The 18,266-nt window shown below is 40.3% G+C and overlaps 2 protein-coding genes across 2 annotated transcripts; one reads left to right on the top strand and one right to left on the bottom strand.

Annotated features, from left to right (window-relative positions):
- Positions 1–3,570: 3,570 nt before the first annotated feature.
- Positions 3,571–5,375, bottom strand: LOC146628992 (ATP-dependent RNA helicase DDX54-like). Its single transcript, XM_085357092.1, has 5 exons — positions 5,325–5,375; positions 4,648–4,796; positions 4,444–4,557; positions 4,134–4,354; positions 3,571–3,881 (listed from the first exon to the last, which is right to left on the bottom strand). Exons 1-5 carry the CDS (start codon positions 5,373–5,375, stop codon positions 3,571–3,573), a joined length of 846 nt encoding a protein of 281 aa, XP_085213218.1.
- Positions 5,376–5,811: 436 nt separating this feature from the next.
- Positions 5,812–7,020, top strand: LOC146628991 (uncharacterized). Its single transcript, XM_085357090.1, has one exon. It carries the CDS (start codon positions 5,812–5,814, stop codon positions 7,018–7,020), a length of 1,209 nt encoding a protein of 402 aa, XP_085213216.1.
- The last annotated feature ends 11,246 nt before the right edge of the window (positions 7,021–18,266 follow it).

Here is an 18,266-nt window from a genome sequence, read left to right as displayed (position 1 = left end):
GTGGAGAAAACGTGCAAGAAGCTTGAGAAACAAAACAAAGAAACCATCGATGAGTTGAGAACCCTCATCCTGGAAAAAAAAGCTCTTGTAGAAAACTGCATGAAAAAGAAGAACAAACGCTTCCGCTGGCCCTGGAGGAGGAACTCTACTGCTTCCTCAGCAGGTGTAGCCTCGTCTTGCTCCACCTCTGTTCACCTCCCCAACCAGTCCCGGCAGTTGACTGTCCCCTCCTGAGCCTGGTTCTGCCGGAGGTTTCTGCCCGTTTAAAGGCAGTTTTTCCTCCCCACTGTCGCCTAGTGCGTGCTCAGAGGGGATTGTTGGGGTTTTCTCTCCTCTACCTTGTTTCATTATTTACTTAACTTTTTGTGCTTGCTTCATTTTACCTTGTTTCATTATTTACTTGTTAACGTTTTGTTCTTACTTCATTTTACCTTGTTTCATTATTTACTTGTTAACGTTTTGTTCTTACTTCATTTTACCTTGTTTCATTATTTACTTGTTGACGTTTTGTTCTTACTTCATTTTACCTTGTTTCATTATTTACTTGTTGACGTTTTGTTCTTACTTCATTTTACCTTGTTTCATTATTTACTTGTTAACGTTTTGTTCTTACTTCATTTTACCTTGTTTCATTATTTACTTGTTGACGTTTTGTTCTTACTTCATTTTACCTTGTTTCATTATTTACTTGTTGACGTTTTGTTCTTACTTCATTTTACCTTGTTTCATTATTTACTTGTTAACGTTTTGTTCTTACTTCATTTTACCTTGTTTCATTATTTACTTGTTGACGTTTTGTTCTTACTTCATTTTACCTTGTTTCATTATTTACTTGTTTAACTTTTTCTTTTTCAACTTATTCATAAAACAATAAACCAATTGAATTTATCCTTTGAGTATTTTTCATCTTTTCATCTATAACTTTTTCAAACATTCATATCTGTCGTTTATCTTCTTCTTGAAACCTCATAAATGGTGAAGGAAAAATCCTGGAACATGGTTTGAAACACTGAAATTGTTTCAGCTGAAACCGGCAAAGTCATACGTGTGTGTGTGTGTGTGTGTGTGTGTGTGTGTGTGTGTGTGTGTGTGTGTGTGTGTGTGTGTGTTACTCTGTACATGAAACAACTTTGTAGAAAACCATTTTCCTGTCGAAACATTAGCAAACACAAACAAAGTGTTATTAACAAACGAATTACTAATATCCCTCTCTATGATAGTGATTTATTTTCTTACGGGATTAAAACTGTAAATTTTACCAAACTAAAGAAAGTAATACAAAGTAATAAAACTTTTTATCATTTAGTTAAGATCCAACATCCATTCTTTTCATAGTTGGTTGCTACCACCAGAGGGCGACATGGAGTACTTTTACCCATGTAGAGAAACATAAACGCTCATATATTACACACGCACCAACATTTTACTGTCTATTACTACATCAGTCTGTTTACATTAAACTGATATTGATAAATAAACTCACAAATATAGCTTCATGAATTTGGTAACGTCCTGTAAGTCATATCGTCAAATGCTTTTGTTCCAAAATAAAAAGGCTGTTGAAATAATGATTGGTGTGGTTTTTACAGGTGAATGAGCAGCAGAATAACTACAGAGAATCTGTGAATACATGAATGACCTTTTGTAATATGCCTTTAGCCTATTAGTGCCCTGAAAGAGTGGAGATTTTACCTATTTTAGCAAAATGATCTACAAACTGTATGGGTGAATATAGGAGCTTGTTAACAGGTTAGCATGTCCAACTAACAGACAGGAAAATGAGCTATGTATTTTTTAGATATCATGTTATCAGCTGACCACTGAAAGCTCTTTCTGCATATATCTTCTACACGTTCTGTCTCTTGTCACGTGTGTGTTTATATTTAAATCATGTATGTTGATTATTTAAATATGCTTTTTCATTCATTTTTAAAAAATGTCAACAGCTGTCGTTTACAGATTCATTCTTTACTATATGCTATATATATATATGAACATGAACAAAACTGAAAACACTGGGTCACCGACCCAGGAACCCTGACAATATGTATTTTACCTGGTTAATGTGTGTGGCGGGGCGTGGTCTGCAGCGCCGCTGCAGGGGAGGCGGACGCACCTGAGCGGCACCCGCGATCACGCCTCGGCGCCTTAACGTCTGTGCTCTCTATGCTGTTGTGTTGGTATGTGTCGGGCTGTGAGCTTTAACACCGGCTGTATGCATACAGCAACCGTGTGTGAAAAGTGGTCAATAAAGAGAAGCTGTAAAGCGTGTTCATGGAAACATCGTTGGGTCTGCCGTGATATGTTTACAATGGGACTTCTGCTCCTGAATCTCTGCGCACAGCGTCTGCAAATCGGAGCTGTATGAAGTCACTTTCATCTTTACGCAGGACTGTAAGCTGTCATCTGTGAGGCGTGAGCGGTGTTTGTTTTTAACATAGTTCACGGTGGAGCTGCTGACATAATGTGGATCCGAAGATTGATAATTAGCCTACCTGGGGTTGAAAGTCTCGATAAATGCACGGCGTTTCGGCGGGTATATCGGCTTCCGCAAGTGTGACGCTTATTTTGAGCGTTCAAAAACTAATAGAATATAATTTTATATTTATATTTCATTTCAATATCACAGTAATCTTCCAATTTAGAACTACAAGTTAAAAAAGAACTAACACAAATAAAATACACTTCAGCTAATTACTTAAAAAAATAATTTATTTTCCCAAACCACGCAGAGCCGCACTAAAAGGACTAAAGAGCCGCAGGTTGCTGACCCCTGCACTAACCTATTCAGCTGCTTGTGAATGCAAATATCTAATCAGCCAATCACATGCCAGAAAAAAAAAAGGGTGATTTAAGTGACTTTGAAGGCAGCATTGCTGTTGGTGACAGATGGGCTGTTTTACGTTTTTCAGACACTCCTGATCTTCTCAAATTTTCTCAGGAATTTACAGAGAACAGTCCAAACTGAAAAGCGAAATAAACATTTCCCTGGGTAAAAATGCCTTGTTGATTGCAGAAGTCAGAGGGGCGTGGCCATGCTGAAGGCAAGAGGAATTCTAAGCCAGTTTCTCAACCCAGCCCATCTGATATCAGTAACCACAACACATTCAAAGTCAATTAAAAGTCGCCTTTCTTGCCCGTTCCGATGCTCGCTTTCAACTTTGAAATGAGACCACTTGGACAACAGTAATGATAAATAATTGCAAATAGAGCACGTTTACAGAATTTAATGTCATTTTTATAGAGCACCTCTTATTTTAAGAAAAGATGGGCGAGACGATTTTTGAAACTAACTGCAAATTAAGCACACAATATTTAATATCTGTATTTTACCATTTTGATAAGACATATTTCAGTACTCCAAAACACTTTTATTAGACTGCCAACATGCTTACAAGTAGTAAATCCAGGTTAGTGGATCATAATTAAACATAACTCTGTGGCAAACGCAGAGTTCAGCAGGCCATCAAGGAAGAAGTGACGTGCATTTCTGCAGTGTAAAGATTCACAAATGATTTTCTCCTTAATCTACAGTCACACAAAGCGCCAGGAAAATCTTTGGTGATGTTCTCAGATGATTCTGACGCTTATCACCCAGTTCCTCGTGATGTCCTCCACACCATCAACCCTCTGTCCTCCTCCCAGTTTCTTCCTCAGCTTGCCTTTCTTATGGCCACCCCTTCCAAAACCTGACTTTTTAACTTCTCCGAGCCACTTTTTGTTCTTGGAGCGGAGCTTCCTCATCCCCCCGCCCTGCAGGAACTGGTGCTTCTGCTTTTTCTTGCGCTGCTTCATGATCTGATCCTTTGTTTTCAGCTCCGAGCGTGCTTTGTGGTCACCGGAGCTCTGTACGTTTGGACCTCGTCGGCCACGGCCACGACCTGGGAGAGGCACGACACAACAAAGAGGTTGGAGGTTATAGCTCGCAAGGCTGGAAGAGGGACTTGAAGTATTTACCTTTAGAGTTGAGTTAAAACATGGTGGCTGATGGTCTATATTTAACATGTTTGTGCTATTCATTTTGATGCCTTCCTACCTCTTGCTGGCTTCCTGCCTCCTCCGCCTGTTTCTCCATCTGATCCAGATCCTGTATCATCAATCTTGTATTTTTTCCTTCACTCCTCATAACTGACATGTTGTCAAGTGATACAACATCTTCACAGTACAGCTTAATATTGTCATAGGAGTAGAGAAGAGGGTCATTGAGAGCAGCACACAGAGAAGCTTTTTGTTGGAAGGATACAAGTTCTTCCTGTTCTTCTTGTTACTGATAACCTGACCGCTGTCTGTTTTGATCTTCTTCTTCTGGTCTTCTTTTCCCGTTTCTCTCACAAAACGCTTCCTCTTACGGTCCCTAAAAAAAGAAGGGGGAAAAAAGACTTTAAATTATAGTTTGAAATGACCATTTGGTGGATACTGAGTCAAACATAGGGAAATTTGTACCATTTCATCATTTTCTTCTGCTGGTTAAGGCGATCGCCTTCATCTCCCATGAGATCAAGGACAGCTGAAGAGGCCTGCTGTTCAAAAGCACTGCCCTCTCCACCGAGACTCAACCTGTCGACGCATAATACAGGACAAAACAGCATAAAACACAAAGCCATTCACATTTTTTAAAGAAACAGATGCAACAGTTTAATGCCTCACCCTCTCTCAGAGTCAAAGTCTTTAGGTCTGTAAGGGATATAATACTCTTCATCTTTGCCTGACTGCCTCTTTTTCTTGGTCTTTGGTCGCTCTTCGCCATCTTCCTGCTGACCTCTTCTTTTACCACCTACCACTTCTGAAAACACCCCCTGGTGGAAATAGAAAGAATTACATGGTACAAAGTGACAAAGCATGATACAGAGATCCTACTATCTTCCTCTTCTAGTTTGTATACAACATCATCTACATCAAAACTGCACTTTATTTTGCTTCTTCTTCATCAGACAGCACAAACAACTTTCTCATTTTGACTCAAATATTGGTTTTGAATGAAAATGATGAAACAATCCTGGGTGTTTATTCAACTTGTGAGCAGGTTTTCTAATCCACCGTACTATTATTATTGACACTAGTACATGTTCGTGCTGCTGGCAAACTAATACACTCAAGAACATATAGCAAAGCAAAAAAGTGAAAAGTAGGTCTTGCCTACATAAATAAACATAAGACAGTTGTGAAACTTTGACATAGTAACATCTGCAGTAATATTTACACCTGTGATGACATCTCACCAGCATTAGCCTTATTTTGAAACCAAGATTGTTTACACAGAGTTTGTAATTGCAGAGAAATGCTCCATTTATTTTGGTCATTTCATTTTTGAGCAGGAAGCTCACCTTTCTTGTTATAGCCTTTAGACGAATAGAGAGTTTTCCAATTAAATACATATTCTTTAAATAATGTTCCCTCTTATAAAAAGTAGGATAATTTAAAAAAAATTTTTAAAAAATGTATTATACCTCTATTACTTAGAAAAAAACCTGTTTTTTTTCTGTTGTCTGTTATATAACGTTAGTGATGCTCGTTTCAATTCATTTCTTAATCAGCTAAACAGGTCAGTTAAGAAACAGTCAAATATTAAGTTACATTTGAAAACGGTTTAAAAAAAAATATCCCCATTCCAAAATGTCACATGACAATCTCATTGGCTCACGGAGTTATGATGTCACTACACTTTGATCCTTTGAAGTTTTTCCTTAAACAGGGGTGACACACAGCAGTTTTTTAGTTCGTGTCTTCGCAGCATTTGTGTTTGCAGCCTTCACGCGTTCACCACAGAAACTTTTGGAAACCTTTTCAGAGTTGTCGTGTACAACCTTCAACATGTATCCAACAAGACACCAACCAAGGCAAAAAGATTACGCCGCTTCTCCTTCCTGTCGTGGCCGGCCAATTTCCCCAAATGACCTCTTAGCCGTCCAAAGGGCATTACATGACAGTAAGAAGGAAAACTACCACCTCCAGAATAAAATTCAACAGATTGAAGAAGAGAAACTTCAACTGGAGGAGAAGTGTAGACAGATGGAAGCGCAAAATAAGAACCTGGAAGAAAGACAAAAACGCCAGCCCGACATAAATATTATTAATGAGGGTTGGGGAATCAAGTTTGGACAAGCCCGAGAGCAGATTGTCTTCCTAATTAAGGAAAACAAGCAAAAGAGCGTGGAACTAAAGGAGATGTCCAACCAGCTTAAAGACAGCAAAGCTACTGTTGAGAAGACAGAATGGGATCTCCAATATATGGACCAAATGAATCGGCTGCTCCAAACAAACTTCGATGAAGCTGTGAAAAAAAATAAAGAAATCCTCCAACAGAAGGAAGAACAGGAGAAAAAGCAAAGAGACATGGAGCACAAACTCAAAGTCACGGAGGAAAAATACAGAATGCTGAAAGAGAAGGTGGATGATACTCTGCGCCAAAATAAAGACCTTCTTCACGAGAAAAAGCAACTAGAAGGGGAAAAAGAAAAACTGGACAAACAATGCTCGCACATGCAGAAAAGGATGGAGCAAATGGCGAGAAACAACTCCGAGCTCACTAAGGGGATATTGTTGGAATACAACAACTTGAAGCGCAAACACACTGAAATGCAGGCGCAAAAGCAAGAACAAGACAACATACATGACGACCTGCAGCGTACGCTCCAAGATATCCACAAAAGAAATGAGGAGCTACAAGACATGTACAAAGAAGTACAACAAAGAAACGCAGACATGCACAAGGACAAGATAATGCAGGAGGAAACATCCAAAGAGCTCAGGGAAAAGCTTGAAGAAAAACAAGCAACCTTGGAAGAGGTGGAGAAAACGTGCAAGAAGCTTGAGAAACAAAACAAAGAAACCATCGATGAGTTGAGAACCCTCATCCTGGAAAAAAAAGCTCTTGTAGAAAACTGCATGAAAAAGAAGAACAAACGCTTCCGCTGGCCCTGGAGGAGGAACTCTACTGCTTCCTCAGCAGGTGTAGCCTCGTCTTGCTCCACCTCTGTTCACCTCCCCAACCAGTCCCGGCAGTTGACTGTCCCCTCCTGAGCCTGGTTCTGCCGGAGGTTTCTGCCCGTTTAAAGGCAGTTTTTCCTCCCCACTGTCGCCTAGTGCGTGCTCAGAGGGGATTGTTGGGGTTTTCTCTCCTCTACCTTGTTTCATTATTTACTTAACTTTTTGTTCTTACTTCATTTTACCTTGTTTCATTATTTACTTAACTTTTTGTGCTTGCTTCATTTTACCTTGTTTCATTATTTACTTAACTTTTTGTGCTTGCTTCATTTTACCTTGTTTCTTTATTTACTTGTTAACGTTTTGTTCTTACTTCATTTTACCTTGTTTCATTATTTACTTGTTGACGTTTTGTTCTTACTTCATTTTACCTTGTTTCATTATTTACTTGTTTAACTTTTTCTTTTTCAACTTATTCATAAAACAATAAACCAATTGAATTTATCCTTTGAGTATTTTTCATCTTTTCATCTATAACTTTTTCAAACATTCATATCTGTCGTTTATCTTCTTCTTGAAACCTCATAAATGGTGAAGGAAAAATCCTGGAACATGGTTTGAAACACTGAAATTGTTTCAGCTGAAACCGGCAAAGTCATACGTGTGTGTGTGTGTGTGTGTGTGTGTGTGTGTGTGTGTGTGTGTGTGTGTGTGTGTTACTCTGTACATGAAACAACTTTGTAGAAAACCATTTTCCTGTCGAAACATTAGCAAACACAAACAAAGTGTTATTAACAAACGAATTACTAATATCCCTCTCTATGATAGTGATTTATTTTCTTACGGGATTAAAACTGTAAATTTTACCAAACTAAAGAAAGTAATACAAAGTAATAAAACTTTTTATCATTTAGTTAAGATCCAACATCCATTCTTTTCATAGTTGGTTGCTACCACCAGAGGGCGACATGGAGTACTTTTACCCATGTAGAGAAACATAAACGCTCATATATTACACACGCACCAACATTTTACTGTCTATTACTACATCAGTCTGTTTACATTAAACTGATATTGATAAATAAAATCACAAATATAGCTTCATGAATTTGGTAACGTCCTGTAAGTCATATCGTCAAATGCTTTTGTTCCAAAATAAAAAGGCCTTTGAAATAATGATCGGTGTGGTTTTTACAGGTGAATGAGCAGCAGAATAACTACAGAGAATCTGTGAATACATGAATGACCTTTTGTAATATGCCTTTAGCCTATTAGTGCCCTGAAAGAGTGGAGATTTTACCTATTTTAGCAAAATGATCTACAAACTGTATGGGTGAATATAGGAGCTTGTTAACAGGTTAGCATGTCCAACTAACAGACAGGAAAATGAGCTATGTATTTTTTAGATATCATGTTATCAGCTGACCACTGAAAGCTCTTTCTGCATATATCTTCTACACGTTCTGTCTCTTGTCACGTGTGTGTTTATATTTAAATCATGTATGTTGATTATTTAAATATGCTTTTTCATTCATTTTTAAAAAATGTCAACAGCTGTCGTTTACAGATTCATTCTTTACTATATGCTATATGTTTTATTGAACAAAAAATAAAAAGTGATAAAAGGATCAGTTAAAATACACACTGTACTTTTTTTTTGTCATATAAATAATTTCTGTGTCATCTGCGCTACATTTAGCTGTAGCTAATATGTAATTCATTGCATATCTTTTCATCAAACCTGGAATTTGAGGACCTGAAGGAGTGTAATTGAGTATGATCAGTGGTTACAGATCAAGGATCGAAGGTTATTCACGGCACTGGAACAGGAGATGATGCTCTCATGTTGCGTAGTTTAGTTCTATTTTAACTATTTGAATAATAAATTTAGTAAGTGTGCCTCATTGCTCAAGACAACCAGCAGGCATTCCAATACTGTTAGCCACACTCTGACTCTGACCTGGACTTCTCAGCGACCTTGAACAAGAGCCCAAAGGTTACGGACCCTGTTTAAAATTAAAGTCGTAGTTATGCATACACGTGCATTCCCATTTACGCATTTATAGTTACATCCAGCTACGCTGTGGTTTCATTTTGCAGGGAAATCAGTGTCTGTGCAGTCCTGACTGGCTTTTTGCTTATATAGTCAAGGATCAGAGTTCAGAGATACCACAGCTACACTGTCATGTGGCTGATGGCTGATGGAAGTCATTCGTTTTAGGATGTCAGATAAAAAAAGATGCTCCGCGCGGACCTTTACTACCACCTGGTGGACCATGAGGTACATAGCCTCCTCGGTACCTACAGTATTATAGTGAAAGAGCACTTGTAGGTGGTCTGAGGTGGGCCTCTGCAGCTGTAAATAGTGTTCCAACACGTGTGTGACCACTCCAGTGTTGGTGACCTCTCACCCCTGAAAGCTTAGCTTTACCACCTGGAGGTAGGCTGTTCTTGATCTCACAGCACCTCCAGGAGGCTGGCACAGAGCTCACTCTCTGTTTCCCCGTAAAGAACCTCTAGGTGTATTTATTGTGCACAAACAGTCAAGTACAGTACCTGTGTATGTGTGTGTTTGTGAGTGTGTGCGTGCGTGCGTCTGTGTGCGTGTGTGTCCGTGTTTTGGGTCCTTCCTAGAAAAACAGCTCTATTACAAAGCTATTTGACATGGAGCTCTCTGGGACTGTGTTCTTACTCATTACTTGTAATATGTTTGTAACAGAGTTTGTTTATATTATAAATATCTCAGTCAAAACAAGGTCAGACTCAAAGTTGAAGCACATGCAGTGCTGTGTAAATTCTGCGTATTATGGTTTTCCTCTGTTTTATGTTTGCAGCGCGGATCTGCTCGGCTGACTCGTGTTTCACCTTTGCCGTCTGATCTTTTTAATTCCAAGGATGACGATTCTCAACAGTGCAAGCGAAGGTTCGTCTTTACGTCAGTGTCAAAAAGGATTCAGCACAGCAAAACTGGCTTTACCTATTGCTTATTCTGGGATTAAGCACATCTGGGGTGTGTTACGAATAAGGCACTCTCTTCTCCTAAGATCATCACTGACTTATTCTCTCTCTCCTTTTTTATGATTGTGTGAAAGCACATCAAAACTTATAACAAAGGCTACAAGATGTCTTGATGTCCCAGATACAAGCAGGAGACACTGCGTACCTAGTTTGAGCGAAACAGATGGTGACAGACATTGGATGATATTAAAAACATACCCCAGGTGCGGTACACAGTGAGCTCTCCTCAGGCATGCCTTTTCAAGAGCTACATGATGAAGTATGACATTAATGTTTCTACACTATGATTTTTTTTTAACTCCTCCACGGTACCTCAGCCGCACACCCCCACCCCCGCTCCACTGTATTCACTCTCCTCAAAACCTACCAGAGCAATCATATACACGCCTTTGATCAGAATTATCCCTCACTTTAGTCGTGTTAAAAAAAAATACAGCACTAACAATGGGCCAAAATGTGTCTCACTCCCACTGCCTACCCTCCTCTCTTTTTCATTATCTTTCCTCTTTTATTCACTTGTCCACGTGCAGCACAGAACAATGCAGCGCAGGCGGACAGGGTGGAGGCTCATGACAGGACTGGTAACACGATGACACACCAAAGGCCAGGTGAATAAAATCCCCCCTCCACAGTGGGACATGTGTCACGGTCCAGCCATGTCTCCAGCCTTTTTTGTGGTCTCGTTTCTCCCTTCTCGGGCTCTTTCCCCCCTGCGGCGGTCACGATAAAGCGCCCATCTGCTGTGGAGACCCTGGCTTGTCTCTCTCTGAACTGATCCCTCATAGCAGCCTCCCCTTTGTCAGACGTTCCGATCACGTTTCAGTTTTGACACCTCTCTGTTATGCACATGCGACAGGTACCGAAGTTCTTCTGTTCTCGGTAGAAATGTATTGGAAAGATGATAGTCATCTCTTTTCAAAGCTTTGCCCTTTGCACTCTTATGCCTTTGGTGAAATTTTTTTTTAAACAACAGAAAAACATTTCTAAAGGAATTCATGAGTGTGTTGATCCCCAGCAAGAACTGGATAAGTGATCCTTTGCTTCAACGACAATCCACCACAAAAGATCCAACTAGCAAGCTTTTTCTTTTACTCAAACATCTTACTTGTGCCTTGAGATGCATGTAGTGTGTGTCTATCTATCACCCTCCTGGCTCTCTCTGTATACGTTTATCTGTCTATCATCCATTAAAGAGGCTGTCGTTCATCGATAGTGTTCTCAGCTGTTTCAGCGTGTCAGCGGCGTTGCTCGTGATTCCACGCACAAACCCGCGCATGCCAATTGTTAGTAACACGAGCCGGCGCAGCATCCTAACCTGCAGTGAGATCACCTGTCACAGGTCAAAGAGACAGCTGTAGCGCTTTCAGATTTGGGCTTAAGCTGATAAAGTGTCTTGGAATGGGAGCGATGTGCGATACGATGCCAGATTATCTTGTTTCAGTCATGATAAAGTTCACAAGTTGTCATGTGTCCCACAAACCTTCGATCTTTTTATCACACTTACCAACAGACTGTTCACGATGATTCGAAATGAGTCCATGCTGTGTTTTACGAACTTGACTTTTTGAAAGCTGGATGATAGGCAAACCTGTGCCCAGAGCCATTCAGCATGTGACACCTGAAGCATGACCTGTGAACTCAAGGATAAGCCTGCCGCTACTCCAGCTATCGGGTAGACTCGAAGCTACTAATGAAAAGAGTTTGAACTTTTCTCTCATCCTTAGAGAGAAATGCAAATGCAAATGCAAATGCTTAAATGCAAACTGCATTTCGTTGCCCTGTACCTGTGCATGTGCAATGACAATAAAGTTGAATTCTATTCTATTCTATTCTATTCTAGATTACTCACTGTCTTGTATGATCCAACCCATTCTTGGCCTTGAAGCTCGAAACCTTCGTAAATAATACCAAATAAACCCGACTGTCATATTCTGATTCCTATTCTTGTTACTATGCATTATCACTCCAGATCTTTGAGCCAAACTCTGTCGATCAGTGTTTTCCAGTTGGTTACAACATACTCTTTAATTCATAGGGTTGCTTATGCTAACAGACTCAATAAACTAATCCGCAAGGCCAGCAATGTTGTGGGGATGGAGTTGAACTCTCTTAGGGTGGTGACGGAGAGGCGAATGTTGTCCAAGATAAAGACAATGTTGGATAATTCCTCCCACCCACTTCATGACATGCTGGCTAGCCACAGGAGCACGTTCAGTGAGTGAGTTACCAAAAAGCACCACTGAACAACACATGAAATCATTCCTGCCTGTGGCCATCTCCCTGTACAACTCATCCACCTAACACACTGTATACTGCAATAGCTACACCCTTTTTGCACATGCTCTTCTTTCTTTTTCAGATATTTATTAGTAAGTGACTTACATGTATGTATATATTGTATATATTGTGCTACTTGTTACTTCTTGTATTGTCTGTTTTGTTACTGTTTGAACTCGAGCACTGCAACTAACATAATTTCTCCTAGGGATCAATAACGTATTCTGATTCTGATATTTAGTAGTACTTTACATCTGATTCAGTCCAGGATCCAAAGATCCATACAGGCAGCCCATAGCTATTACAAATTTATTTAACCTTGGAAGGACATTGACACTGCAAGTCTTCTTTCCCATAATCTCTACACCCAAGTGATCTGATTAGATTATCATGGCATTATATTCACTTGTCTCTCCGTATGCTCCATTTAGTTTGTTACTGGAAGCCACTTGTTATGAAGCAAAGTTCAAGGTTGCTGCCACATTTCGCTCATCTTTCATATCATCACAAGAATAACAACAGTGAGTAACAGCGTTTGCTAATTCTCCTTATCGTTGCGTCTGTTAGGTGTTAAAGTGGTAATGTAATGTAATAGTAGCAGAATACAAAGGACCGGGAAATGCCACATCCTGTTTAGCATGATCCTGAGTCATATTTTTTAGGTCTGGAAAGGTTCACCTCCTTTTTGCCAGCATGTGTCCTTAATGGATTTCGACTGCCTGGCAGCACCAGGAGTTTATACGTGTTCACATGGGTGGTCCAGTTAAAATCTGAACTTCTAACATTTGCAGTGTGAGAGCCTCGTTAAGTGAAGGTTTGCAGTGTGTGGGTGTAGTTTTCGACTTTCAGTATTGAAATGACCCGATTGTGTTATGGGACAATTTGTGATTTTAAAAAAAAAAGTTATTTACAAATTGATGCATATAATGGGAAGTCACTCAGAATCATTTGCTGACAAAGTGTATTACATAGTTGAGAAGTGGTAAACCTGTAAATGCAGAAGGAGTCTGCATGTATTTGCAGAATATGCAGTTAAATGTACAAAAAAAGGCAACATTTAACTATGGATGATTCTTTTCAGAATCAGAAGCAGTTAGAACATCAGCAGGGTGGCCCACTGACTGATCTGCTTGATCGTGTTATGGCTTTGTTACTGTGCATATGTTTTTATATGTTAAAATATTTTTTCTGCTTTTTTCCCCTTTTAGTAAGTTGATTTTAAATACACTCACTGGCTACTTCGCTCCATTAGTTAAACCTTGCCATTACCATATTGGTATGATCATGCATAATTATAAAAATTGGAATGAGAATATGAAGGTCAGGCTTATTTGGTAATCACTAAAGTGTTTAACTTCAAGACCAAGAATGGGGTGGATCATACACGGCAGTGAGTCATCTAAGGATGAGAGAAAACTTCAAACTCTTTTCATTACTTGCCTTGTCATAAAGCAGAGTGTTGGCTCATTTGAAAGCATCGTGAGCAGTGTGTTTAAAAAAAGAGTGATAAAAGATGAGTCTCCTTCAGAGCTGGCTCAATTCTTCATGGCATAGATTCAACATGGTGCTGGAAGCAGCTTTCAGAAGATGGGTACGTGCACGGTCATAAAGGTATGGACATGGTCAGCCACAATACTCAGGTAGGCTGTGGCATTTAGTTGCTACTAAGTGACCCAAAGTGTCTCAAGAAAATATCCCCCACACTCTTTCATGTTGCGTACACCAAGTTCCGAAACCTGCTATCTGAATTTTTCAGCAGAAACAGGTAACATGTTTCCAGTCTTCTGTTGTCCAATAATGGTGAGCCTGGGTGAACTACAGCTTCAGATTTCTGTTCTTAGCTGACAGGAGTGGCACCTGGTGTGGTCTTCTGCGGTTGTAACTCACCTGCTTCAAGTTACCGTTGCCTTCGTATCATATCTAAGCAATCTAACCATTTCCCTTCAAACTCTGGCATCAACAAGGCATTTTCACTCAGAGAAATCCTTCCATGCATTTTAACTGTGCTAAGTAGCATACATGAAGCATACATGTTAAAAATGACAGTAACAATCAATAGAACTACATGCATAATAATATTGTATAGTTCTCCTTTGTGCCTTACTGACAGCTGTGGCCTGCTGAGGCATAGATATGGGTCTTTGTGATGGTTTCTGAGTTGTGGTGTGGGACCTATGTGGCTAGCTTGTTCGGGCACATCCTGCAGGTTCTTGATTGGTTTGGGATCTGGGGAGTTTGGATGCTAGGTCAGTGCAATGGGCTCTCCAATGTGTTCCCTGAGGTGTTACTGAGGTGTTACTTAGTAGTTTTTGCTGTGTGGTGTGGTGCATTATCCTGCTGGGGAAGTGCAGTAACATCAGGAAAAAATTTGTTTGAAAGTGCCAATGTAGCAGCCACAGAATGAATTTCAGGATGTAAGGTTTTGCAGTTATTCACGTCATCTGTGTCCTAACCATCATCCCTGATTTTAATGTTATGGCTGCTGATGGTGGACAAGATTTCTCTCTTGTGCTTTAGTTTTGAGCAGTTTTCAAGCTGACGGTGCTGCGTGATTTACATCAAAGTGATCATGTGGTTGTGCTGCTGTGATCAACTGTCTCGTCTGCCTAGAGAGACATAATATCCTTGAGGTTTTACTGACAGGGAGCATGATACGTGTGTGTGTTAGTGTCTGTGCCTCACTGTATGCCTGTGTGTCGGTGTGTGTTCACTGTGAATGTGTGCAGTTACACAGGCCTGTATGTATGAGTGTGAATGTGTGACACAGAGTATTTATGTAAGCGGCTGACATATAAATACATCAAGGGGAACACACAGCTGTCTAGTGCCATGTTTCCTGGGGTTTAGTACCTTGAAATGGACTGTGGGAATGTTTCTGTTGGGTCTCTTAGTCCTCAGTTTCTTTTAGCAAACTTGATTGTTAGTTCAAGTGTCTACCAGACTGTTGTCTGTTACTTAGTGCACAGCAGTAAGGGAACTGCAGACGTAGCAACTCCCACTGCACAGCCGCCGGATGGCTGCGGTGAAAGGGACCTGTTCTGATCTCAACACATACCAGGCTGGATTAGAACAGGGAACCAGAGCAGATACAGGATCTGACTCTCTCTGGTATCATTCTCTAACCCTGCTGCCACTTCCCAAAGACATCTTCAACACTTCCTCCTCCAATTAGTGTGACCTTGTTTCATTGAGATACGTCTGTGGGTCTCGTGTAAGTCAAGAACAAGTTGCATGCAGCACACTTTTAGCACAGCGGCCAAAGGAGCGGACACGGAGGCCTGAGGTTATAAACAAAATAGCTCAGTTCGAATCTGTAAACTGATACAGACACATTAAACAAATGGACAACAAGCAATGTAATAGTGTCCCTTCCCCGGGGAGCTTTATGTTTGCTCAGTGGTTATGATCAACACTTAGCCTGCCCTGTTTATTTAGTAATGTAGTCTGAGGAGGCTCCGGCGGACGCTCTTTGAATACTAAAAACCGTAAAGCCAGCATAGAGTCTGACACCGTGCCACCTTGGGGAGGACTGCTAGTATTCCACATGCCCCCTCTTCGAAGAGGGGCGCCACCGACAGCTGCCGAAAGTCAGGGGTCAAAGTCATGCCAGGTAAATATCAGCAGTCAGGATTACAGCAAGAAAGGAGGATGATCGAGGGCAGAAATGAAAGAGCTGAGAAACTCTATCAGCCTAACTGAGACATCCTTGCTGCCCCATATGTTTGCACATATGGCAGATCGTACAATACATAATACACACAGTTCTTTCTCCTTTCTGCATTTGTAGCAAAGACAGCTGAATGCAGATGCTCCTGGCGAGTTTCATTGGTTTGGGTCCTAGCCAAGAAGTGCATCTATGTACCCCATCTGTCCAGCCTTGACTCGCAGAAAAAAATAGAGTAGGTGGTTAAAGATTTGTGGGATGCAGTGTTGTAAATGCTTACACATCAACAACTTTCACTGCTCTCTGCTGCACTCTAAGGACCTAGACTTAATTGTTTATGTCATGGCTCAATAAATTCCCTCTTACTGGATTCTTGTGTGGCCGTGGCCAGACTATTTAGCTGAATATTTAGCTATAAAAATAAATAAAAAAAGGTCTAACAGGACATGCGGGTTTTTAAATGGCTCCTCGTTTAGTAACTGTGTCTGAGAGATTTAACCTTCCTTACTTCCTCCCTTCTATTTATAACCGTGTCATAGGCCTGCTTGCACTTTGATAGTACCAAGTGATCTCATTTACACACACGCACTCACATACACACACACACTCATGCTAGCACATATTTTTGCATGCATACAATCTATCTGTGAACGATGCCAACAAATACTCGTACAATGTTTGAGCAATGAGTGAAACAGATGGAAATACTGCGCTGAGTGCCACAATGGCTGGGTATTTGGCGGGGGGCCATATCGGAATTGTAGCATGTCCTAATGGATAAGCTAAAAGCCATGCAAATCCCTCCATATCTGCCCTGACTACCTGCTCCCTGTCTCTCTGTCTCTGTGCCAAGGGTGACCGGGCCTCTGTGCCCGCTGACAGATAAGCTTACTCTGGCAGATAACTGGCACTTCTGCACACTACATTCGGAATACAGATCAACACAAGAGCCCGAAGTACAACGATATCCAGTCTGAGCTAATGTGCAAAGGGCGGCGACAGTAAAAGGGAACATAAGACATTTGTACTCTTGCAGTAATGAATTGCAGAAAGTTCTGTTACAAATCAGATTTTTCTGCACAAACACGGAATTCAAACACAAGCTAAAGTTGGTCATTTTGGTCACCTACTCTGCAGCCTGTCTTTCTTAAACACGCTGTTTGTTTCAGGGTATATTTCCCTGTTTGCTGTGCATCAATAAAAAAAGGGGGGAAAAAGCTGTAATTCAGTCTCTGGGGTAGCTGCCAAATACTGATGTTCATCCTGGCAAAGTGTTCTCATGAACCCAATAATAAATTTCATCTGTCAAACATGCACTGAAAACATAAATTTGTCTAAAACACAGTGAGTCAGGCGTTATTTTAACATTATTTGTTTTAACTTCATGCTTGTGATGATCAGTGTTAAACACCCTTCTTCTCATTTTTTTATTATTCACATTAATTTAAGGGAGATCTTTATCATTAGAGTTTATCAACAGTTTGACATAATATTTCAAACTACGGGACACCCATGAAGAGTTTTCTAGGCTAGTATGCAGTTTGGACACTTAATCCTTCTTTTAATCTGCAGAAGTGAAAAGAAGTGACTCGTGAATGCTGTTCTTCTAGGCAGAGCTGCAAAAATAGCCCTTAAATAAAAATATTAAGATGTGCTAAAGAGCAGATTTTTGCACAGAGGAAGAGCTGCCCTGGTGTTTAATGGGCATTAGGTAATGGAGGTATGCACTGAGGACTTGTCACAGGTCTGTAGAGAAGATATTGTATCTGTCTTCTTGCTAAGTTGTGCTTAATAATCCTCCATGATTTACTTTATCCACAGTCTCAATAAAAGCAACTACGCATGCATCCAAACACTTTGTTGTAATTTATATTTTTCCACCACCTAACCATTTACAGTGCTGTGAAACTAATTTCTACTAATCGGAAGGCTGGTGATGTGATCCCTGGCTGCTCCGGTCTGCATGCTAAAGTATTCATGGTCAATATACTGAATTCCGACTTGATCCGTTCATCGGTGTGTTAGATATTAAGCACTTAGGCATAGAAAAAAGTGCCTGTGTGAATGAGGCTTGTAGTATAGAGTGCTTTGAGTGCTTAAGCAAGGTAGAAAAGCGCAGTCCACTTACCACTTGTTGTTGAATCATGAACTCTGACCTTAACTAAGGGTGACAAATATGCAAACGACTAAGAAATCAGGAAGGGAGCAAACCGTTTTTCACAACACTGTACGTACAGTATACCTGCCATAGATTGTGAGGTTAAAAAACCTAAATGCAGACTCAGGGCTCAAAGTGAAAACAGGAGCGCTTTATTTTAAAGATGATAGCTCCAGTCCAAAAACAGCAACAAGCAAAGGGGAATCCAAATATTAGTTTTCCAAA

Source organism: Diplotaxodon limnothrissa, linkage group LG7 (genome assembly GCF_057381915.1).
Source record: "Diplotaxodon limnothrissa isolate DT_005_m linkage group LG7, D_limnothrissa_male_GT1.1, whole genome shotgun sequence".
In the NCBI taxonomy this organism is placed as follows: domain Eukaryota; kingdom Metazoa; phylum Chordata; class Actinopteri; order Cichliformes; family Cichlidae; genus Diplotaxodon; species Diplotaxodon limnothrissa.
This window is presented reverse-complemented; position numbering and strand designations above follow the sequence as displayed.

What these genes read in the sequence shown, in the direction of transcription:
- LOC146628992 (XM_085357092.1), bottom strand. Translation starts at nt 5,375, where the DNA reads ATGTATTTAATTGGAAAACTCTCTATTCGTCTAAAGGCTATAACAAGA. An exon ending in TAAAGGCTATAACAAGAAAG is followed by an intron (nt 4,797 to 5,324) that starts GTGAGCTTCCTG and finishes TATTTCCACCAG; the next exon opens with GGGGTGTTTTCAGAAGTGGT. An exon ending in GTTGTATCACTTGACAACAT is followed by an intron (nt 3,882 to 4,133) that starts GTCAGTTATGAG and finishes TGCCTCTCCCAG; the next exon opens with GTCGTGGCCGTGGCCGACGA.
- LOC146628991 (XM_085357090.1), top strand. Translation starts at nt 5,812, where the DNA reads ATGTATCCAACAAGACACCAACCAAGGCAAAAAGATTACGCCGCTTCT.